We start from the raw sequence: 27,915 nt of genomic DNA, 5'->3' as shown, positions 1-27,915 counted from the left end.
TAAGTAATAAGTCGTAGCAGTATTGATCTCGCTATTGGTACTCAATACTCAATACATCAGCAGCAATCTCCGCAGTGATACCTATCGTATAAATCCTCCCCAGCCTCATTTAGCAATGTCTGGAACTGCATAGGCACATCAACACATCCTAAGTCTGCTCAAATTTCCCTTCCACAATGTCCATTGACATGGAAACGATTCATTCCATAGTAAATTATGTACAGAATTCTGTTAAAATGTCTATCCTTTAGATATTGAGTGTTTGCTCTTTTTATCCTGAACAGTTTGTTGTCAGCCGTATCAATGATTTAGTTTCTATGGAAACAACCAGAGATTTCCAGTAATCCAGTTTTATTTGCAGACTTTTATTCCATATCAGATGTCATACATAAACTGTTCAAATATCAATCAGTTCCTTATCAATAGGACTGTGTCAGACCTAGGGTGATCACACAGTGGTTATAGCACTGTGACTGAGCCATTACCATATAACAGTATCAAAAGTCGGTCAGGAAACTTAGCACGGGCCCTTACCATAACACAGTATCAAAGGTCGGTCAGGAAACTTAGCACTGTGACTGAGCCATTACCATATAACAGTATCAAAAGTCGGTCAGGAAACTTAGCACTGTGACTGAGCCATTACCATATAACAGTATCAAAGGTCGGTCAGGAAACTTAGCACTGTGACTGGGCCCTTACCATAACACAGTATCAAAGGTCGGTCAGGAAACTTAGCACTGTGACTGGGCCATTAACATATAACAGTATCAAAGGTCGGTCAGGAAACTTAGCACAGGAAACTTAGCACTGTGACTGGGCCATTACCATATAACAGTATCAAAGGTCGGTCAGGAAACTTAGCATTGTGACTGAGCCATTACCATATAACAGTATCAAAAGTCGGTCAGGAAACTTAGCACTGTGACTGGGCCATTACCATATAACAGTATCAAAAGTCGGTCAGGAAACTTAGCACTGTGACTGGGCCCTTACCATATAACAGTATCAAAGGTCGGTCAGGAAACTTAGCATTGTGACTGGGCCCTTACCATATAACAGTATCAAAGGTCGGTCAGGAAACTTAGCACTGTGACTGGGCCATTACCATATAACAGTATCAAAGGTCGGTCAGGAAACTTAGCACTGTGACTGGGCCATTACCATATAACAGTATCAAAGGTCGGTCAGGAAACTTAGCACTGTGACTGGGCCATTACCATATAACAGTATCAAAGGTCGGTCAGGAAACTTAGCACTGTGACTGGGCTCTTACCATATAACAATATCAAAGGTCGGTCAGGAAACTTAGCACTGTGACTGGGCCCTTACCATAACACAGTATCAAAGGTCGGTCAGGAAACTTAGCACTGTGACTGGGCCATTAACATATAACAGTATCAAAGGTCGGTCAGGAAACTTAGCACTGTGACTGGGCTCTTACCATATAACAATATCAAAGGTCGGTCAGGAAACTTAGCACTGTGACTGGGCCATTACCATAACACAGTAGAGTTTTGTTTACTTGTCACAACTTGCTAATTCCTGTTTTTCTAGACTGTTGTTTGTCTATCCTGACACTGTTGACTGTTGTTTGTCTATACTGACACTGTAGACTGTTGTTTGTGTATCCTGACACTGTAGACTGTTGTTTGTGTATCCTGACACTGTTGACTGTTGTTTGTCTATCTTGACACTGTAGACTGTTGTTTGTGTATCTAGACAATGTTGACTGTTGTTTGTCTATCATGACACTGTTGTTTGTGTATCCTGACACTGTAGACTGTTGTTTGTGTATCCTGACACTGTATACTGTTGTTTGTCTATCCTGACACTGTTGACTGTTGTTTGTCTATCTTGACACTGTATACTGTTGTTTGTGTATCTTGACACTGTTGACTGTTGTTTGTCTATCCTGACACTGTAGACTGTTGTTTGTATATCCTGACACTGTTGACCGTGTTTGTCTATCCTGACACTGTAGACTGTTGTTTGTCTATCTTGACACTGTTGACTGTTGTTTGTCTATCATGACACTGTTGTTTGTCCGATCACACTACAGTAAAAGGTACATTAGGCCGGCATCATTACAATTAAATGACCATGGTAAAGAATGAGTTTATGAGGCAGTCATCTGGTCCATTACTACAGACATTGTACAGCTGGCAGGCTTAGGGCACTGAACAAGTGTCAGAATGATGTTATCTATCAAGACACTGTCACTCCAGGGACACATTGGGATGCTGAATATCTTAATACTTCTCTAGAAACTACAGCCATATTAATCCATATTACCAAAACTCTTACTGTCTGAATGAGATGTTGGACTTTCTTTGCCTGACAATTGATCTTTGTTGACCTATTTCTCATCCATTCTGCAATGACAAATGCATGTTGTCTATGGATGTATAGCTACATGTAATACCACTTGCCTTTGTTAAATCTATTTGAATACTTATAAGTTTGATTGGCGTTACTGGAGCCTATTGAAGAGTGGAGTTAACGCCTGTTGTAATTGTGCCTACAGGAATGCTGTACTGTTGTCTGCCATACTGTGCCTATGTGGAGACCACTATGCAATGCCAATCCCATTCTACAACAATCTTGTCAGTAGGAATTTACATCACGATTATGTGATTTGCATAACAAAAAGCCACTCTGAGAGACAGGAGCAATTACTGCTGGTTTTGGCAATACAGTAAAACTCTTCCTTGGCTGATAGTGCTGAGAATTTTCTGGAGTGATGTCAACAGCCAGCAAATCTGGAGATGTACTATAAGACCTGTAAAACAGGAAACAACAACACTATGAATGAGAAATGGAAATACAGGTAATCTGTGTAATCAAGTCTATAATTAAATCACATCTCCTAGCTAATCTCTATATAATGAGTCAAGAGAGTACACATGGACCAACACAAGGACCCATAGACAACACAGACAACCAACACAAGGACCCATGACAACACAGACAACCAACACAAGGACCCATGACAACACAGACAACCAACACAAGGACCCATGACAACACAGACAACCAACACAAGGACCCATAGCAACACAGACAACCAACACAAGGACCCATGACAACACAGACAACCAACACAAGGAGCCAGGACAACACAGACAACCAACACAAGGAGCCAGGACAACACACAGACAACCAACACAAGGAGTCAGGACAACACAGACAACCAACACAAGGAGTCAGGACAACACAGACAACCAACACAAGGACCCATGACAACACAGACAACCAACACAAGGACCCATGACAACACAGACAACCAACACAAGGAGCCAGGACAACACAGACAACCAACACAAGGAGCCAGGACAACACACAGACAACCAACACAAGGAGTCAGGACAACACAGACAACCAAAACAAGGACCCAGGACAACACACAGACAACCAACACAAGGACCCAGGACAACACACAGACAACCAACACAAGGACCCAGGACAACACACAGACAACCAACACAAGGACCCATAGCAACACACAGACAACCAACACAAGGACCCAGGACAACACACAGACAACCAACACAAGGACCCATGACAACACAGACAACTAACACAAGGACCCATGACAACACAGACAACCAACACAAGGACCCAGGACAACACAGACAACCAACACAAGGAGTCAGGACAACACAGACAACCAACACAAGGACCCATAGCAACACACAGACAACCAACACAAGGACCCAGGACAACACACAGACAACCAACACAAGGACCCAGGACAACACAGACAACTAACACAAGGACCCATGACAACACAGACAACCAACACAAGGACCCAGGACAACACAGACAACCAACACAAGGAGCCATGACAACACAGACAACCAACACAAGGACCCACTGGACAACACACAGACAACCAACACAAGGACCCAGGACAACATACAGGCAACCATCACAAGGACCCAGGACAACACACAGACAACCAACACAAGGACCCAGGACAACACACAGACAACCAACACAAGGACCCAGGACAACACACAGATAACCAACACAAGGACCCAGGACAACAAAAAGACAACTAACACAAGGACCCAGGACAACACACAGACAACCAACACAAGGACCCAGGACAACACACAGACAACCAACACAAGGACGCAGGACAACACACAGACAACCAACACAAGGAGTCAGGACAACACACCGACAACCAACACAAGGACCCAGGACAACATACAGACAACCATCACAAGGAGTCAGGACAACACACAGACAACCAGCACAAGCCATGACAACACAGACAACCAACACAAGCCATGACAACACACGTCAACCAGCACAAGCCATGATAACACAGGGATGATACACCTACTATTACTCTCCAACTTTGATTGTGTTAATTAAGTTCCAGGGCAGTAACAATAGAGTAATGGCAATCACACCCCCATTGTTACACCTATCAGCACCACATTGAAATCAGGGGAATGGCCATTGTTATATTGTTTACTGTGAAGGGTATAGTACAGTGCATATTATACAATTGGTGCAAAAAACACTATCACACTGATATGTAAATATGACAGACAGACTGTACAAGTCACAGGAACTGTTAATATGGTAGACAGACTGTACAAGTCACAGGAACTGTTAATATGGTAGACAGACTGTACAAGTCACAGGAACTGTTAATATGACAGATAGACTGTACAAGTCACAGGAACTGTTAATATGGTAGACAGACTGTACAAGTCACAGGAACTGTTAATATGGTAGACAGACTGTACAAGTCACAGGAACTGTTAATATGACAGACTGTACAAGTCACAGGAACTGTTAATATGGTAGACAGACTGTACAAGTCACAGGAACTGTTAATATGACAGATAGACTGTACAAGTCATAGGAACTGTTAATATGACAGACAGACTGTACAAGTCACAGGAACTGTTAATATGACAGACAGACTGTACAAGTCACAGGAACTGTTAATATCACAGACAGACTGTACAAGTCACAAGAACTGTTAATATTACAGACAGACTGTACAAGTCACAGGAACTGTTAATATGACAGACTGTACAAGTCACAAGAACTGTTAATATTACAGACAGACTGTACAAGTCACAGGAACTGTTAATATGGTAGACAGACTACAAGTCACAGGAACTGTTAATATGACAGACAGACTGTACAAGTCACAGGAACTGTTAATATGGTAGACAGACTGTACAAGTCACAGGAACTGTTAATATGACAGACAGACTGTACAAGTCACAGGAACTGTTAATATGACAGACTGTACAAGTCACAAGAACTGTTAATATTACAGACAGACTGTACAAGTCACAGGAACTGTTAATATGACAGACTGTACAAGTCACAAGAACTGTTAATATTACAGACAGACTGTACAAGTCACAGGAACTGTTAATATGGTAGACAGACTACAAGTCACAGGAACTGTTAATATGACAGACAGACTGTACAAGTCACAGGAACTGTTAATATGGTAGACAGACTGTACAAGTCACAGGAACTGTTAATATGACAGACAGACTGTACAAGTCACAGGAACTGTTAATATGGTAGACAAGTCACAGGAACTGTTAATATGGTAGACAGACTGTACAAGTCACAAGAACTGTTAATATTACAGACAGACTGTACAAGTCACAGGAACTGTTAATATGGTAGACAGACTACAAGTCACAGGAACTGTTAATATGACAGACAGACTGTACAAGTCACAGGAACTGTTAATATGACAGACTGTACAAGTCACAGGAACTGTTAATATGACAGACAGACTGTACAAGTCACAGGAACTGTTAATATGACAGACTGTACAAGTCACAGGAACTGTTAATATGGTAGACTGTACAAGTCACAGGAACTGTTAATATGACAGACTGTACAAGTCACAGGAACTGTTAATATGACAGACTGTACAAGTCACAGGAACTGTTAATATGACAGACTGTACAAGTCACAGGAACTGTTAATATGACAGACTGTACAAGTCACAGGAACTGTTAATATGGTAGACTGTACAAGTCACAGGAACTGTTAATATGGTAGACAGACTGTACAAGTCACAGGAACTGTTAATATGACAGACAGACTGTACAAGTCACAGGAACTGTTAATATGGTAGACAGACTGTACAAGTCACAGGAACTGTTAATATGACATACAGACTGTACAAGTCACAGGAACTGTTAATATGACAGACTGTACAAGTCACAGGAACTGTTAATATGGTAGACAGACTGTACAAGTCACAGGAACTGTTAATATGGTAGACTGTACAAGTCACAGGAACTGTTCATATGACAGACAGATACAAGGTCACCAGTACGTAGTGAATATGGCAGACGGTCTGATTAATTTGAACGTATAAATGTTAAAGTAATCTGTCAGCACTAGATCAATGAGAATGTGATCTCTATTAGATACAACAATGACAGCCTACCTGTTGTTAGTCATCAGGATTGGCCTGATAGTTCAAATAAACTACACTGTTCAAATATTGAGCAATATCTCTAAACAAACATTTTCTCCTCACAGCACAGAATGGATGAATAACTTCAAACAGAAGGAAACAATGTCTGAATCAGCTGTCAACAAACGACATCACAGAAATATCCTATAATCACGTATGTCATTGTGTCACCACACCTGTGTCATTGTATCACAACACCTGTATCATTGTATCACAACACCTGTGTCATTGTATCACAACACCTGTGTCATTGTATCACAACACCTGTGTCATTGTATCACAACACCTGTGCCATTGTATCACAACACCTGTGTCATTAAATCACAACACCTGTGTCCACATATCACAACACCTGTGTCATTGTATCACAACACCTGTGTCAACATATCACAACACCTGTGTCCACATATTACAACACCTGGATAGACATATCACAACACCTGGGTAGACACGTACATCACAACACCTGGGTAGACATATCATAACACCTAGGTAGACACGTACATCACAACACCTGGATAGACATATCACAACACCTGTGTGTCGACATATCACAACACCTGGATAGACATATCACAACACCTGGGTAGACACGTACATCACAACACCTGGATAGACATATCACAACACCTGTGTGTCGACATATCACAACACCTGGATAGACATATCACAACACCTGGGTAGACATATCACAACACCTGGATAGACACGTACATCACAACACCTGGATAGACATATCACAACACCTGGATAGACATATCACAACACCTGGGTAGACATATCACTACACCTGGATAGACACGTACATCACAACACCTGGATAGACATATCACAACACCTGGATAGACATATCACAACACCTGGATAGACATATCACAACACCTGGGTAGACATATCACAACACCTGGATAGACATATCACAACACCTGGATAGACATATCACAACACCTGGATAGAAATATCACAACACCTGGGTAGACACGTACATCACAACACCTGGGTAGACATATCACAACACCTGGATAGACATATCACAACACCTGTGTGTCGACATATCACAACACCTGTGTGTCAACATATCACAACACCTGGGTAGACACGTACATCACAACTCCTGGGTAGACATATCACAACACCTAGGTAGACACGTACATCACAACACCTAGGTAGACACGTACATCACAACACCTAGGTAGACACGTACATCACAACACCTAGGTAGACATGTACATCACAACACCTGGATAGACACGTACATCACATCATCTGTGTGTCGACATATCACAACACCTGGGTAGACATGTACATCACAACACCTGTGTGTCTACATATCACAACACCTGGGTAGACACGTACATCACAACACCTGGGTAGACACGTACATCACAACACCTGGATAGACACGTACATCACAACACCTGTGTGTCGACATATCACAACACCTGGGTAGACACGTACATCACAACACCTGGATAGACATGTACATCACATCATTTGTGTGTCGACATATCACAACAACTGGGTAGACATGTACATCACAACACCTGTGTGTCTACATATCACAACACCTGGGTAGACACGTACATCACAACACCTTGGTAGACACGTACATCACAACACCTTGGTAGACACGTACATCACAACACCTGGGTAGACACGTACATCACAACACCTGAGTCAGCTTCCATGATGAAGTACCAAGACATTGACCTTTAATATGCATCTAATAGAAATTTGGGAGTCAGACTTTCATCTATCAGAGAAATTACAGCCATGTTTAATTTCAAACATCAAAATAGAATAATAATCTTTTAAGCTCAACCTAAAGGCATATGCCACACAGCATTCGTCCAAAAATAAACTGAAAATGTCTTTATAATCTATAATTCTGGAGGATAATGATGACAATCTAAACTTAAAGATTAAACATCTAAGTGGGTGCTTGAAACTATAATGAAAATCCTGTAATGCTTCAATTACCATAAAGACACATGAGTTCTGTGATATAGGAGAGACACATGAGTTATGTGATACAGGGAGACACTTCAGTCCTGTGATACAGCGGAGACACATCAGTTCTATGATATAGGGGAGACACTTTAGTCCTGTGATACAGGGGACACATCAGTCATGATTCTGATACCAGGGAGACACACTAGTCCTGATTCTGATACCAGGGAGACACACTAGTCCTGATTCTGATACCAGGGAGACACACTAGTCCTGATTCTGATACCAGGGAGACACACTAGTCCTGATTCTGATACCAGGGAGACACACTACAGCATAACAAGTAAAGAAAGCAGTTATTAACATTTGATTGTGACTTTCATCAATCATATCAATCATAATAAGATGAAAACTTGTTTGTCAATCTACTTTACAGGCTTCCATCTTATTTAATCAAATTCCAAATGTGGCACACAATATCAGTTCAGCAATTCCTGAGAAATGAAGGTAACAGACTTCAATTGTCAAAATTAAAATTCAGTCATTTTGAATGTTAAACATAACCTAGTGTGCCAAACTAGGATTAGAGGTTTTCATCAGTACCTAGGTAGTTATTAAATTGTGATTGACCAAGTGAGGTTTGTCAGAGACTTGTACAGGTGTGAATAGATTGATTACAATAGCTGTCCTCATTTCCTTTAATTGGATTCAGAAATCTACACAAAGACAGAACCAAATGTCAACCACTTCGAACAAATTAACAGGAGATTAACCACAACGTGATCGCATTCAAAATTACAAAGTTGAAGAGAAACAATAATTCTGAAAGTATTGTAGAAAATTCATTTCCGGGAATCATTAATGTTGGCAGTCACCAGGCAATTCCTCATTAGAGTGTTAATGAAACTTCTGGAGTGATTAGGGGAAGTAACACCTGCAACAGGTCAGCACGACCATTATAGATCCTCCACTGAGCTCTCGTCAGTCAACCCAGCTAGTGTTATGGTGTGTAATGTGTAAACCACTGATCACTAAGATTTAAAGACCACCTGGGGACTCTTTCTGTAATAAAGGCTGAATGTGTTCCTTGGAGACACCATGATAAAGATGAGACACACAAGAACTTTAAAACTGGAAAGACACACGATTCTTGTGATACTGGAGAGACACATGGCTCTTGTGATACCAGGGAGACACACAAGTCCTGTGATACCAGGGAGACACACAAGTCCTATGATACCAGGGAGACACACAAGTCCTGTGATACCAGGGAGACACACAAGTCCTGTGATACCAGGGAGACACACAAATCCTGTGATACCAGGGAGACACACAAGTCCTGTGACACCAGAGAGACACACAAGTCCTGTGATACCAGGGAGACACACAAGTCCTGTGATACCAGGGAGACACACAAGTCCTGAATTTGATACCGGGAAGACACACAAGTCCTGTAATACCGGGGAGACACACAAGTCCTGTGATACCAGGGAGACACACAAGTCATGTGATACCAGGGAGACACACAAGTCCTGTGATACCAGGGAGACACACAAGTCCTGAATTTGATACCAGGAAGACACACAAGTCCTGTAATACCAGGGAGACACACAAGTCCTGTGATACCAGGGAGACACACAAGTCATGTGATACCAGGGAGACACACAAGTCATGTGATACCAGGGAGACACACAAGTCATGTGATACCAGAGAGACACACAAGTCATGTGATACCAGGGAGACACACAAGTCCTGTAATACCAGGGAGACACACAAGTCCTGTGATACCAGGAAGACACACAAGTCCTGCGATTCCAGAGAGACACACAAGTCCTGTGATACCAGGGAGACACACAAGTCCTGTGATACCAGGGAGACAAACAAGTCCTGATACCAGAGAGACACACAAGTCATGTGATACCAGGGAAACACACAAGTTCTATGATACCAGAGAGACGCACAAGTCCTGTGATACCAGGGAGACACACAAGTCCTGTGATACAGGGGAGACACACAAGTCCTGTGATACCAGGGAGACACACAAGTCCTGTGATACCAGGGAGACACACAAGTCCTGTGATACCAGGGAAACACACAAGTCCTGTGATACCAGAGAGACGCACAAGTCCTGTGATACCAAGGAGACATACAAGTCCTGTGATACCAGGGAAACACACAAGTCCTGTGATACCAGAGAGACGCACAAGTCCTGTGATACAGGGGAGACACACAAGTCCTGTGATACCAGAGAGACACACAAGTCCTGTAATACCAGGGAGACACACAAGTCCTGTGATACAAGAGAGACACACAAGTCCTGTGATACCAGGGAGACACACAAGTCCTGTGATACCAAGGAGACATACAAGTCCTGTTATACCAGGGAGACACACAAGTCCTGTGATACAGGGGAGACACACAAGTCCTGTGATACCGGGGAGACACACAAGTCCTGTGATACCAGGGAGACACACAAGTCCTGTGATACAGGGGAGACACACAAGTCCTGTGATACCAGAGAGACACACAAGTCCTGTGATACCGGGGAGACACACAAGTCCTGTGATACCAGGGAGACACACAAGTCCTGTGATACAGGGGAGACACACAAGTCCTGTGATACCAGTGAGACATACAAGTCCTGTGATACCAGGGAGACACACAAGTCCTGTGATAATGGGGAGACACACAAGTCCTGTGATACAGTGGAGACACACAAGTCCTGTGATACCAGGGAGACACACAAGTCATGTGATACCAGGGAGACACACAAGTCCTGATACCAGAGAGACACACAAGTCCTGTGATACCAGGGAGACACACAAGTCCTGTGATACCAGGGAGACACACAGGTCCTGTGATACCAGAGAGACACACAAGTCCTGTGATACCAGGGAGACACACAAGTCCTGATACCAGAGAGACACACACGTCCTGAATCTGATACCAGGGAGACACACAAGTCCTGATACCAGAGAGACACACAAGTCATGTGATACAAGGGAGACACACAAGTCATGTGATACAGGGGAGACACACAAGTCCTTTGATACCAGGGAGACACACAAGTCCTGTGATACCAGGGAGACACACAAGTCCTGTGATACCAGGGAGACACACAAGTCCTGTGATACAGGGGAGACACACAAGTCATGTGATACAGGGGAGACACACAAGTCCTGTGATACCAGGGGAGACACACAAGTCATGTGATACCAGGGAGACACACAAGTCATGTGATACCAGGGAGACACACAAGTCCTGTGATACAGGGGAGACACACAAGTCCTGTGATACCAGGGAGACATACAAGTCCTGTGATACCAGGGAGACACACAAGTCCTGTGATACAGTGGAGACACACAAGTCCTGTGATACCAGGGAGACACACAAGTCATGTGATACCAGGGAGACACACAAGTCCTGATACCAGAGAGACACACAAGTCCTGTGATACCAGGGAGACACACAAGTCCTGTGATACCAGGGAGACACACAGGTCCTGTGATACCAGAGAGACACACAAGTCCTGTGATACCAGGGAGACACACAAGTCCTGATACCAGAGAGACACACACGTCCTGAATCTGATACCAGGGAGACACACAAGTCCTGATACCAGAGAGACACACAAGTCATGTGATACAAGGGAGACACACAAGTCATGTGATACAGGGGAGACACACAAGTCCTTTGATACCAGGGAGACACACAAGTCCTGTGATACCAGGGAGACACACAAGTCCTGTGATACCAGGGAGACACACAAGTCCTGTGATACAGGGGAGACACACAAGTCCTGTGATACCAGGGAGACACACAAGTCCTGTGATACAGGGGAGACACACAAGTCATGTGATACCAGGGAGACACACAAGTCATGTGATACCAGGGAGACACACAAGTCATGTGATACCAGGGAGACACACAAGTCATGTGATACCAGGGAGACACACAAGTCCTGTAATACCAGGGAGACACACAAATCCTGTGATACCAGGGAGACACACAAGTCCTGTGATACCAGGGAGACATACAAGTCCTGAATCTGATACCAGGGAGACACACAAGTCCTGTGATACCAGGGAGACACACAAGTCATGTAATACCAGGGAGACACACAAGTCCTGTGATACCAGGGAGACACACAAGTCCTCTGATACCAGGGAGACACACAAGTCCTGATACCAGGGAGACACACAAGTCATGTGATACAGGGGAGACACACAAGTCCTGTGATACCAGAGAGACACACAAGTCCTGTGATACCAGGGAGACACACAAGTCCTGTGATACCAGGGAGACACACAAGTCCTATGATACCAGGGAGACACACAAGTCCTGTGATACCAGAGAGACACACAAGTCCTGTGATACCAGGGAGACACACAAGTCCTGTGATACCAGGGAGACACACAAGTCCTGTGATACCACGGAGACACACAGGTCCTGTGATTCAGGGGAGAGATAGGAATCATGATGCTGGTTCCAGAGAGATAGTTATAAAAACAACAATATGTTAAATATAGAAGCACTCACTGCCGTTGTTGATAAAACAGAAAACATTTATTATATGTTACACAAACTTTTACAGCTATTTTGATAGCAGCCAGACTACTTCAACCTAAAAAGAAATTTTATTGATGGTCCAAAATAAATCTGGCTTCGTTACGTTATTACCACAAAACAATTACAACAAAAGACTGGTTGATGTCAAATCCATAACCAATATACTGAGCTAGGCAATGATAACACTGATGTAGTTTTAGAGACAGGAAACTGCCATGGCTAGTCACACGGCTACACAGTTGTCAAGTACTCAAGTCATTTATCATACAAACAAACTATAATCAATTTTCTGGTACTTATAGAACCTAATTTACTCAATTTCTCAAAAAAGATCACATAAGCTGTCATCATCCCAAACATGCCCATTTTCTAGTCATTGTCCAGACCATAACAGATAAATTTCACTTATTCAATATTATACCGGTTAATTATTAATTGATTATTATTAACTGGGTAATGGAGTTTTAAAGTTCTTACGCACTAGTGGATGGTCAGGACACCACAAACTGAGGCCAAACATGCCTTTGGCATTTATCTGATTGCTGTGGTGAACCAGGATCACTCACCAGTATTACCAGGCTAAATATCCTTCTAAAGCCCAGAGGTTAGGGGTTCAAATCTTAGAACAGACTGAACATACATCAAGAGTTTAGAGGTCAAAGTTGAAATCCTAGACCAGACTAGACAGATCATTTGTTTGGAGGTCAAGGGTTCAAATCTTAGACAAGACTAAATATTCATTTAGAGTTTGGAGGTCAAGGGTTCAAATCCTATACCAGACTGAACATCCATCTAGAGTTTGGAGGTCAAGGTTCAAATCCCAGACCAGACTGAACACCCATTTAGAGTTTGGAGGTCAAATATTCATATAATCAAATATTTTTCCCAAACTAAATCCTATCATTAACTACTCCTCAGCCCCTAAAGTAAAATTACAGAATACAGACTCAGTACCATTCTTTACTCTCACCCTCCAAAGATTTAGTAGCAAAGTTTTTAAAATAATCTCAAGCTCATTCTCACCTAAGAGTTTTATGAACAAATTCCTACATGAAGTTAGTGAAGTACAGTAAATCCACTCACCTTCTGAAGTTTCCTAGTCAGTTTCCAACTTGTGTATCGAGGTTTCTCCTGTTTCTCCTCAGAACATGATTAATATTCTTCAGCTTCTTCTTGGTTCCTGAAGCCCACTACCCCTCAGGTAAAACAGCACCACGCTCCCTCAGGTAAAACAGCACCACGCCCCCTCAGGTAAAACAGTCTTGAGCCCCCTCAGGTAAAATGCACATGTGTCAGTGACAGCAGCCATCAGTATTTGTCACTAATCATTAATGTAATATTGAATTTCCCTTCAAAACCACTCTATATCATCAGGGCAAACATCTCCACAATCTGTATCCTACAAAGCTGGATACTATCAGGTACTTACTCCACCATAGTGGCACTGAGTAATAGCAGTGGCGTCAATCAAGTTGGTATCTTGTTTACACTGGGAGGGAAATATGTGTATTTTAAAATAAAATGTGTATCTCGTTTACAAGCAGTGAAATGAAACTTGTATCTTCTTTACAGAGAGAGAAATATTTTTCTGGCATGTATTCAACATCTCAAATTTAAGTTTTTTATGGATTTTTCTAGGGAGTTATTTATCTCTACCTACAGTAAGGAATCTTATTGGTATTTTTATCTCCCCTACAGCAAGGTATCGTACAGCTGTAGTGAAAAGTGTACTGTTAAAGTGTTAAATTGTACCTTCTGTACCTTCCCATTAGATTTTCAGACCAGTCCCAACATCAACGGGGTCAATATGGAGTGGAGACACAGTAGCACTGGTCAATAAAACAGAACAATAACATCCCTTAGTGGACGACAATAACATCCCTCAGTGGAGGACAATAACATCCCTCAGTGGACGACAATAACATCCCTCAGTGGACGACAATAACATCCCTCAGTGGAGGACAATAACCATCCCTCAGTGGAGGACAATAACCATCCCTCAGCGGAGGACAATAACATCCCTCAGTGGACGACAATAACATCCCTCAGTGGACGACAATAACATCCCTCAGTGGAGGACAATAACATCCCTCAGTGGAGAACAATAACATCCCTCTGTGGAGGACAATAACATCCCTCATTGGAAGACAATAACATCCCTCAATGGAGGACAATAACATCCCTCAGTGGAGGACAATAACCATCCCTCAGTGGACGACAATAACATCCCTCAGTGGACGACAATAACATCCCTCAGTGGACGACAATAACATCCCTCAGTGGACGACAATAACATCCCTAAATGGAGGACAATAACATCCCTCAGTGGAGGACAATAACCATCCCTCAGTGGAGGACAATAACATCCCTCAGTGGACGACAATAACATCCCTCAGTATAGGACAATAACATCCCTCAGTGGACGACAATAACATCCCTCAGTGGACGACAATAACATCCCTCAGTGGACGACAATAACATCCCTCAGTGGACGACAATAACATCCCTCTGTGGACGACAATAACATCCCTCAGTGGAGGACAATAACATCCCTCAGTGGACAACAATAACATCCCTCTATGGAGGACAATAACATCCCTCTGTGGAGGACAATAACATCCCTCAGTGGAGGACAATAACATCCCTCAGTGGAGGACAACAACATCCCTCTGTGGATGACAATAACATCCCTCAGTGGACGACAATAACATCCCTCAGTGGACGACAATAACATCCCTCAGTGGAGGACAATAACATCCCTCAGTGGAGGACAATAACATCCCTCTGTGGAGGACAATAACATCCCTCTGTGGAGGACAATAACATCCCTCAGTGGAGGACAATAACATCCCTCTGTGGATGACAATAACATCCCTCAGTGGACGACAATAACATCCCTCAGTGGACGACAATAACATCCCTCAGTGGACGACAATAACATACCTCAATGGAGGACAATAACATCCCTCAGTGGACGACAATAACATACCTCAGTGGACGACAATAACATCCCTCAGTGGACGACAATAACATCCCTCAGTGGACGACAATAACATCCCTCAGTGGAGGACAATAACATCCCTCAGTGGATGACAATAACATCCCTCAGTGGAGGACAATAACATCCCTCAGTGGAGGACAATAACATCCCTCAGTGGACGACAATAACATACCTCAGTGGAGGACAATAACATCCCTCTGTGGAGGACAATAACATCCCTCAGTGGAGGACAATAACATCCCTCAGTGGACGACAATAACATCCCTCAGTGGAGGACAATAACATCTCTCAGTGGAGGAATTCTACAGCTATCATAAGTTTTGATCTATCACAGCAGCTGCAGTGAGTTGATCTGATAAGGCTGATATCTGGCCCACTGTACTGTACGGTACAGACAAGGTCGTAGGTCAATGCTATAATTCAGTAATACCTAACAAGTGATCTTCCTCAGATATACATCCTTGTTACACTTGTAATTATACATCTGATACTTAGTACCATGTAGTAAACCCTGGCCGATCAGTTATAGTACAGGGTCTGTAAAGTATCAAACTATCAATCACCAACCATCAAACAGACTCGTTCCATTTAGAAGTCTTTTATCAGTAGCATCCATTCCAGGTCATAACAACATTGTACAGATTGTGGCTATACCATACAGTTAGTATAAAGTACATTATTACCTTTAATCTGGAAGCTATGATAATTCTAAGACTGACCTCTCTGTGGCATCAACTGCCACCAATATGTCACCCATTACCCAGAATATCTCTCAGACTGACCTCTATGTGGCATCAACTGCCACCAATATGTCACCCATTACCCAGAATATCTCTCAGACTGACCTCTTTGTGGCATCAACTGCCACCAATATGTCACCCATTACCCAGAATATCTCTCAGACTGACCTCTATGTGGCATCAACTGCCACCAATATGTCACCCATTACCCAGAATATCTCTCAGACTGACCTCTATGTGGCATCAACTGCCACCAATATGTCACCCATTACCCAGAATATCTCTCAGACTGACTTCTGTGTGGCATCAACTGCCACCAATATGTCACCCATTACCCAGAATATCTCTCAGACTGACCTCTCTGTGGCATCAACTGCCACCAATATGTCACCCATTACACAGAATATCTCTCAGACTGACTTCTGTGTGGCATCAACTGCATATGCCACCAATATGTCACCCATTACCCAGAATATCTCTCAGACTGACCTCTCTGTGGCATCAACTGCCACCAATATGTCACCCATTACCCAGAATATCTCTCAGACTGACCTCTCTGTGGCATCAACTGCCACCAATATGTCACCCATTACCCAGAATATCTCTCAGACTGACCTCTCTGTGGCATCAACTGCCACCAATATGTCACCCATTACCCATAATATCTCTGACTGACCGCTATGTGGCATCAACTGCCACCAATATGTCACCCATTACCCATAATATCTCTCAGACTGACCTCTCTTTGGCATCAACTGCCATCAATATGTCACCCATTACCCAGAATATCACTCTCAGACTGACCTCTCTGTGGCATAAACTGCCACCAATATGTCACCCATTACCCAGAATATCTCTCAGACTGACCTCTCTGTGGCATCAACTGCCACCAATATGTCACCCATTACCCATAATATCTCTGACTGACCGCTATGTGGCATCAACTGCCACCAATATGTCACCCTTACCCATAATATCTCTCAGACTGACCTCTCTTTGGCATCAACTGCCATCAATATATATCAAGTGACTAGTGGAGATGTCCGAGATTGTATGTAGGAAGATTTTACTGATGTTTGACCTAATACTGGTGTTACTGTGATATCTTAGTGTAAGTACAAGTAGGAAGAGTATGGTGAGTTTGACCTCTACTTAATTCAGAACATTCACAAAGGTCACTTTTACTTTCCATTAATTAACCAATAAGAATAAACTTATCCTTTCCATACACATCTGTATTGATGGCTCCCTTTAGCAATAAAACTGGACAGGCATCATACATTCTGTTGTGTCACGATAAATGGCCAAGTTCACACTCCACTGGCCCAGCCCATGGTCTTATACAGCACAAGCATAGGACAATGATAAAGAAATAGCTTGGCCACTTTGCTGAGAGACTAATCTATTTTCATTGATTTTATTCCCTAGTGACTGGCTAAATTACAGGCCATAGATTAACAGTAAATACACCACAAGTCTGGCCGGAATCATGTGCTATGACAGGCAACAGACCACTTGTTGACCAATGAGCAAGCATCAATTTATTTTGCTGATCTTAGCAAATATCTTAACAACACAATGATGGACAGGCTGTCTGAGCCAGGAAACAGGAACTTCATCACAAAAACATCAATTCAACAAAGCAACATTCCAAGGTTTTCAGGAATATCATTCAAAAATCAGTACATAAACACTGTAATAAAATACTTTTTATCATCAATTATTCTGGAAACCAATATTGAACCAAATTTGAGCAACAATAGAGACTTCCATCCCTTATCTTATGCTTATTTAGGTACTGATTCCCTATCTAACAAAAGGCCATGTTGAGAAGATGTTGAGCTGGCAGTCCTTTCTGAGAGTTGCCTGTCACCATTTTTGCTTTTTGTCACACAGTTTGAGAAGAGTTGGTTTTCATATGCTAAAGGAAGCCATTCCCGAGAGGGTTATTGACTTCTGGAATACCAAACAAGTCTGCAGTCAATATCATCTCAAGTCTTAAATGTTTGTCAACAGCAAATTGGCTTTTGGTGTTATGGTTTTGGAAGGTTCTCGTTACTTTAGCTGATCAGTTCACTCGAATGAAATATAGGTAGCCATGGTCACCAGATTACGAAGCATCCAATCTGGATCTCCGATCAATGTATGTGACAGCATCTCATATCAGAAGATTTTACTTACATGCTCTGCAAACACCAGAAGTCCTCCAAATTCTGGGGCAATGTCAAACATGAATCCTGTGTTGTCTGCAAACGCATTGATGGGGCCTTCATTACCTGTGTACAATAAGATAGGTCCATGTCCCTGTCTCCACCAACGATCTACAAAGTATCAAACCTATAAACATCAGATACATGTAACGTCTACAAACATCAGATACATGTATCAACTACAAACATCAAATACATGTAATGTCTACAAACATCAGATACCTGTAATGTCTACAAACATCAGATACCTGTAATGTCTACAAACATCAGATACATGTATCAACTACAAACATCAGATACATGTATCCTCTACAAACATCAGATACATGTAACATCTACAAACATCAGATACATGTATTCTCTACAAACATCAGATACATGTATTCTCTACAAACATCAGATACATGTATCAACTACAAACATCAGATACATGTAACATCTACAAACATCAGATACATGTATTCTCTACAAACATCAGATACATGTATTCTCTACAAACATCAGATACATGTATTCTCTACAAACATCAGATACATGTATCCTCTACAAACATCAGATACATGTATTCTCTACAAACATCAGATACATGTATCAACTACAAACATCAGATACATGTAACATCTACAAACATCAGATACATGTATTCTCTACAAACATCAGATACATGTATTCTCTACAAACATCAGATACATGTATCAACTACAAACATCAGATACATGTAACGTCTAGATACATGTATCAACTACAAACATCAGATACATGTATCCTCTACAAACATCAGATACATGTAACATCTAAAAACATCAGATACATGTAATGTCTACAAACATCAGATACATGTAACGTCTACAAACATCAGATACATGTATCAACTACAAACATCAGATACATGTAACATCTACAAACATCAGATACATGTATTCTCTACAAACATCAGATACATGTAATGTCTACAAACATCAGATACATGTAATCTCTACAAACATCAGATACATGTATCCTCTACAAACATCAGATACATGTATCCTCTACAAACATCAGATACATGTATCCACTATAAACATCAGATACATGTAACGTCTACAAACATCAGATACATGTATCCTCTACAAACATCAGATACATGTATCCTCTACAAACATCAGATACATGTAACGTCTACAAACATCAAATACATGTAATGTCTACAAACATCAGATACATGTAACGTCTACAAACATCAGATACATGTAACGTCTACAAACATCAGATACATGTAACGTCTACAAACATCAGATACATGTATCCTCTACAAACATCAGATACATGTATCCTCTACAAACATCAGATACATGTAAGGTCTACAAACATCAGATACATGTAACGTCTACAAACATCAGATACATGTATCAACTACAAACATCAGATACATGTATCATCTACAAACATCAGATACATGTATCCTCTACAAACATCAGATACATGTATCAACTACAAACATCAGATACATGTATCCTCTACAAACATCAGATACATGTATCAACTACAAACATCAGATACATGTATCCTCTACAAACATCAGATACATGTATCAACTACAAACATCAGATACATGTATCATCTACAAACATCAGATACATGTATCAACTACAAACATCAGATACATGTATCAACTACAAACATCAGATACATGTATCCTCTACAAACATCAGATACATGTATCCTCTACAAACATCAGATACATGTATCATCTACAAACATCAGATACATGTAATGTCTACAAACATCAGATACATGTAATGTCTACAAACATCAGATACATGTAATGTCTACAAACATCAGATACATGTATCAACTACAAACATCAGATACATGTATCCTCTACAAACATCAGATACATGTATTCTCTACAAACATCAGATACATGTATCCTCTACAAACATCAGATACATGTATCAACTACAAACATCAGATACATGTATCAACTACAAACATCAGATTATCCTCTACAAACATCAGATACATGTATCCTCTACAAACATCAGATACATGTATCAACTACAAACATCAGATACATGTATCCTCTACAAACATCAGATACATGTATCCTCTACAAACATCAGATACATGTATCCTCTACAAACATCAGATACATGTATCCTCTACAAACATCAGATACATGTAACGTCTACAAACATCAGATACATGTATCCTCTACAAACAGCAGATGTATGTAACGTCTACAAACATCAGATACATGTATCCTCTACAAACATCAGATACATGTATCAACTAAACATCAGATACATGTATTCTCTACAAACATCAGATACATGTATTCTCTACAAACATCAGATACATGTATCCTCTACAAACATCAGATACATGTATTCTCTACAAACATCAGATACATGTATCAACTACAAACATCAGATACATGTATCAACTACAAACATCAGATACATGTATTCTCTACAAACATCAGATACATGTATCAACTACAAACATCAGATACATGTAACATCTACAAACATCAGATACATGTATCAACTACAAACATCAGATACATGTATCCTCTACAAACATCAGATACATGTAACGTCTACAAACATCAGATACATGTATCAACTACAAACATCAGATACATGTATCCTCTACAAACATCAGATACATGTAACGTCTACAAACATCAGATACATGTATCCTCTACAAACATCAGATACATGTAACATCTACAAACATCAGATACATGTATCCTCTACAAACATCAGATACATGTAACGTCTACAAACATCAGATACATGTATCCTCTACAAACATCAGATACATGTAACATCTACAAACATCAGATACACGTATCCTCTACAAACATCAGATACATGTATCAACTACAAACATCAGATACATGTATCAACTACAAACATCAGATACATGTAACGTATACAAACATCAGATACATGTAACGTCTACAAACATCAGATACATGTATCCTCTACAAACATCAGATTATCCTCTACAAACATCAGATACATGTATCCTCTACAAACATCAGATACATGTAACATCTACAAACATCAGATTATCCTCTACAAACATCAGATACATGTATCCTCTACAAACATCAGATACATGTAACGTCTACAAACATCAGATACATGTATCAACTACAAACATCAGATACATGTAACATCTACAAACATCAGATACATGTATTCTCTACAAACATCAAATACATGTAACATCTACAAACATCAGATACATGTATCAACTACAAACATCAGATACATGTATCCTCTACAAACATGAGATACATGTATCCTCTACAAACATCAGATACATGTATCCTCTACAAACATGAGATACATGTATCCTCTACAAACATCAGATACATGTATCCTCTACAAACATCAGATACATGTATCCTCTACAAACATCAGATACATGTAACGTCTACAAACATCAGATACATGTATCAACTACAAACATCAGATACATGTATCCTCTACAAACATCAGATACATGTATCCTCTACAAACATCAGATACATGTAACGTCTACAAACATCAGATACATGTATCAACTACAAACATCAGATACACGTATCCTCTACAAACATCAGATACATGTATCAACTACAAACATCAGATACATGTATCCTCTACAAACATCAGATACATGTATCCTCTACAAACATCAGATACATGTAACATCTACAAACATCAGATACATGTAACGTCTACAAACATCAGATACATGTATCCTCTACAAACATCAGATACATGTAACATCTAAAAACATCAGATACATGTAACGTCTACAAACATCAGATACATGTATCCTCTACAAACATCAGATACATGTAACATCTAAAAACATCAGATACATGTAATGTCTACAAACATCAGATACATGTATCAACTACAAACATCAGATACATGTATTCTCTACAAACATCAGATACATGTATCCTCTACAAACATCAGATACATGTAACGTCTACAAACATCAGATACATGTATCCTCTACAAACATCAGATACATGTATCAACTACAAACATCAGATACATGTATCCTCTACAAACATCAGATTATCCTTTACAAACATCAGATTATCCTCTACAAACATCAGATACATGTATCTTCTACAAACATCAGATACATGTATCCTCTACAAACATCAGATACATGTATCAACTACAAACATCAGATACATGTATCAACTACAAACATCAGATACATGTATCTTCTACAAACATCAGATTATCCTCTACAAACATCAGATACATGTATCTTCTACAAACATCAGATACATGTATCCTCTACAAACATCAGATACATGTATCAACTACAAACATCAGATTATCCTCTACAAACATTAGATGTATCATCTACAAATATTGGATACATATATTATCTACGGCTATCAATAGTATCCTCTACAAATATCAGATACATCATAAATAACAGTTGGTTCCCAGACCCCAATACTACTCCCTTTTCTTTTTTTTCTTTTTTTTTGGGGGGGGGGGGGGGGGGGGGGGAAGATACAGAAATTAATCGCTTTCCTCTTGGATTCGGTAACTATCCTTTGACAAAATATCAGTGGCTTAATATATCAACAAAGACCCTGTGACATGGAAGAATGGCTGTGTACTTCTGTATCTGTGATGATTTATTCAGACGCATTAGAGTAACATCTACTACATAAAACGTCTGTCTAGTATAGGGAATGGGAGATTTCAGTTTAAATGTTTGTGTGAAGTATCAGCAAGTTCTCCTGTGTGGTTGGACTTGGGGTCAGTTTGGAATGTCAGCATGAAAAGTATTGATGAAACAGAACAGTCTAGCCCTCAAATAGTCGGTAATATCCAGTTAACAACTTGTCTTTTGAAGTGGCATGCAGATGTGAATCAGAAAGGTTTGAATGAATTAATCTGTCTGGAAACAAGAGGTCCAAAGGGCCTGTATCACTCACCTTGTTGGATCTGACCAAACACCAAAATAATGTTCATGTTCAATTTGTTAATAGCTCTACTTGTTGAATTTAAACAATGCTAAATATGGTTATTGGGTGGAGATATTAACTGCTTCAAAGATATAACCCAGATATGAAGTCTACCTAGAGGTGGGGAAAGACCCCTGGGCTTATTATCGCATCAGGATTGCTTTTACCTCTTGATGCTCAGCAATGCCATATACATATGTATGGTTACAGGGTCAGGATCTCAACAGTTTTAAAGACATAACAAAGGAACTAACTCCCTAGGGGTGGGGAAAGACCCCAGGGCCTATTTTTACATCAGGATAGTGTTTATCTCTTGATGCCCAGCAATGCAATAATAATAATAATAATAATGGACGCAGGCAAAATGCCTATATATCCAGATCAAATGTTTTCCCGACAGTGGATAAGTTCATCATTGTCTATTTCATGGTTGAAAAAGCATTCTGGTTGTCCCCAGTACTCATCCAGTCGGGCTTCAAATGTTTTTTAGTGTCAGTGATGTGTCGACATCATTTGGCAGAGAGTTCCAATGGTTGACCACTCTTTCTTAAAATGCATATTTCCTTACATTTAATTTATATGTTCCTTTCTCTATTGGTAGACTATGACTTCTTGTTCTTTTGTTAACATTTACATTGAGGAATCCTTCCGTTACAGAAGTGTCGTAGTACCCGTGTGTTAGTTTATATACCTGTATCATGTCCCCGCGTAACCTTCTGTGCTTCAGCGTTGGTAAATTTAGTTTCCTTAATCTGTTCTCATAACTTAATTCCTTTAATCCGGGTATCTGTTTTGTGGCTCTGCGTTGCACATTATAGCTTATAGTTATGGCATCAGGATCTTAACAGTCGATCGTTTTAGCAATATAGCCAAATTGCTCCCTTTTGGCCCCTTCCCGCAGTCCTCTGGGGTAAGCCCAACAATTTGTAGCTTTTTAAATCCCCACCACCTAAGGATGTGGCCACTCAAATATGAGCGATACCAATCGCTTAGTTCCAGAGAAAAAGTTGTTTATACACGTAGCAATATAGCCAAATTACTCCCCTCTGGCCACCACCTCTCAGCCCCACAATTTGTAGCTTTTTGAATCCTCATCACCTAGGGATACAAACAGTCAAATATGACCAACATCTATCGCTTAGTTCCAGAGAAGAAGTTGTTTTCAGTAAATTATAGCCAAATTGCTCCCTTTTGGCCCAGTCCCCTCAGTCCAACATTTGTAGCTTTTTTGAATCCTTACAGATGCTTTCCAGTCAAATGTGGTTAGAAGTCGTTTTTGTTAAATTGTTCACGATGTAGCATAAGCTCACCTGGTCCTTCGGACCAAGTGAACTAAAAAGAAGGAAAGTCAGAATCTGTTCACGTGTGATATTTTGAACAGCGAAAAGTGATTGACTGTACAGACAGAAAGGCACAGCGAATCTGGGCTGAATAAGTGCATATGGTTTTGGATAAATTTGGTCTTAACTTTGACAATACATGTATATACATTTAAACCTGGTAGGATACTAGCTGTTTCCTACCAATACAACTAGGGAGAAATTATCTTTAACACAATTGGTCAGACTGGTAATTAAGCCAGGAGTCCTGGGTTTTATCCCAAAAAGAGGTCTTGTAATGAATACAATTACTATTGACCATACCTACATGTAAGGTTGGTGTTATAATATATCACAGTCAACTTATTTTGTCTGAACCCAAGGCTTTGACAATACTGAAAAATATTGAATAATTACACAATTTTATAGGCTAAATGAGTGCATTCTTCATTCCCTAAAGGAGACAACTCTTTAAGTAGAGGGTGCTTCTCCAGTACAGGCCCAAAACACCAGTAGCTGGTTTGTTTGAGTTTTTTTTTTTGTTTTTTGTTTGCCATATGATAAAAAAAGCCCTGGATCTAATGACCACTGGTGGTCCAGCATATTCCGACAAAGGCGATGCTTTAGCAGTGATGATAATGACACTCTTAATTACATTTACACCAAACAGAAAATAATAACCAGTTATCTGTAGAACAGTCCATCTGTGTGACAGATAATGACACTCGAATTACATTTACACCAAACAGAAAATAATTACTAGTTATCTAAAGAACAGTCCATCCATGTGACAGATAATGATACTCTTATTACATTTACACCAAACAGAAAATGTGACAGATAATGACACTCCTCGCATTTCAACCAAACAGAATATGTTCAGTGATTATGTATGGAGCAGTCCATCTGAGTTTCCTCTGGCCCTGACACTATATCTATATGAAAACGTGGAATTCTCTGACACCGTTTGGTGTTGCTAAGATTTTGGTGAAGATAAAATAAAATCAGGCTTGACATATAACCTACCTTACATATATATCAATAAATGAGATATTTATCTACCCCAAAACACCCATTTTGTCCCAAATCAGTTTTCTATTTCATCTGTATGAACCCTTGCTTAACATTGGTCAAAATTTTACACTTTATGCCATATTGCACACTATGTAGGTCGAGGTTGGTCAAATCATCCAATCAAAGCACAAAGTAGTGAAAAAAATATGACATCAAATTTCTATATAGTCTACTGGTTATAAATATGTAAAAAATGTTTTCTTACATTAAACAGGCTTTGGGAAATATTAAGCTTAGTTTCTTGATTTAAACTATGTAAGAATAAAAAACAATAAATGATATTTGGACTTTTCGTTCCATTGCATTCAGATTCAGGTGGTTGGGTGCATTGTAACTTACAAAATGGAGGGTCAACAGTGTTCAATTCTGACCAGTGGAAAGCGAACGGCTTTACAGATGGGATAAATAATTGAAATGGGACTAAATCAGTGTTTTGGGGAAAATAAAGGTTTCAGTTATTCATATATGTGTAATAGGAGAGGAAAAATGCACCGCCAGACTAGAGTTCGAACCAGAGACCTCTGAAACACTAGCCAGATACTCTACCAATTGAGTTACCTGGTCGCAGACGTTCGATCCCAGTCCAGTTCCACTACATTCCTCCCTCCTTCAACAAAGTCTTCGACCCCAAAGACACACATGAGACCCTATACCACCTCCTTGGGTATTTAGTTGGGCGCCATATGTAATAAGAGAGGAAAAATGTATGGCCAGACCGGGGTTCGAACCCGGGACCTCCGAACACTAGCCGAATGCTCTACCAATTGAACTACCTGGTCGCCATTGGCCTGATTGGCGACCAGGTAGCTCGATCATTTGGTTGAGCATCCGGCTAGTGTTCCGAGGTCCCGGGTTCGAACCCCAGTCTGGCCATGCATTTTTCTCCCCTATTACAGTTACCTTATCGGAAGCATTGCATCAATTCTTGGTACTTTCCAATGCGCAAATACTTTTTATTTTTCCATTTGTATGATGTTTCATGACTAAATAAATGTGACTTGGACGAATTATTTTAAAAGTTAACTTTAGAGTGATTTTGGCTATTTTTATTAACAACACTAGCTGATTACCTTGTATCAAATAACGTTGTTTGTAAGTCTTTTCGCCATAAGATGCAAAGTTGAAGTGGTCTATATACTGATCAAAGAATTTTTCCTGGTAGTCTCCTTTTAGGCCTAGCGAGAACCCAAATATACACAACAAAACCACAGCAACTAAACTCGTCTTCATCGTCTGCATCTCTGTCGTTTCCCTCACGTCCTAGTTTTACTTTCGTTTTCAACACGAGGTTACTTCCGGTGTGATGTTCGTGTACCTCGTACCGCCCAAAGTTCATAGTCCAGAGTTTGATTTCCTTTGATCTCAGCGGCGGTTCGACTGTCAGTATGGACAATTTATATTTTTTGCTTTAAATATGTTTTCGTTCTATTTTTGCTACATTATTCAGTTAGCAATTAAATATAAACACACAAAACAAGAGGTCAAATAGGCCTGTATTGCTCATGATCACCTGCTTCTAGATCTTTAAAATCAATTTATGTTAAATGCTAAGCTGATTACCACTTTACTCAAATATAAGGGTAC

At 40.4% G+C, this 27,915-nt stretch overlaps 1 protein-coding gene and 1 long non-coding RNA gene across 2 annotated transcripts in view; both read right to left on the bottom strand.

Annotated features, from left to right (window-relative positions):
• Nucleotides 1–27,606, bottom strand: part of LOC117344579 (dipeptidyl peptidase 2-like) — a 77,857-nt gene extending 50,251 nt beyond the window's left edge. The window contains exons 1-2 of the mRNA XM_033907373.1: nucleotides 27,402–27,606; nucleotides 18,926–19,065 (exon numbers count right to left, since the gene is read on the bottom strand). Coding sequence (XP_033763264.1) covers nucleotides 18,926–19,065; nucleotides 27,402–27,570 — 309 coding nt within the window. The 5' untranslated portion in view covers nucleotides 27,571–27,606. The remainder of the gene's footprint in view (nucleotides 1–18,925; nucleotides 19,066–27,401) is intronic.
• Nucleotides 335–15,559, bottom strand: LOC117344607. Its single transcript, XR_004536225.1, has 2 exons — nucleotides 14,087–15,559; nucleotides 335–2,782 (listed from the first exon to the last, which is right to left on the bottom strand). It is a non-coding gene; the product is annotated as an uncharacterized LOC117344607 (long non-coding RNA).
• Nucleotides 27,607–27,915: the final 309 nt, after the last annotated feature.

This window comes from Pecten maximus, chromosome 2 (assembly GCF_902652985.1).
Source record: "Pecten maximus chromosome 2, xPecMax1.1, whole genome shotgun sequence".
Lineage (NCBI taxonomy): Eukaryota > Metazoa > Mollusca > Bivalvia > Pectinida > Pectinidae > Pecten > Pecten maximus.
The sequence above is the reverse complement of the archived record's forward strand: the minus strand, read 5'-3'. Positions and strand labels throughout refer to the sequence as shown.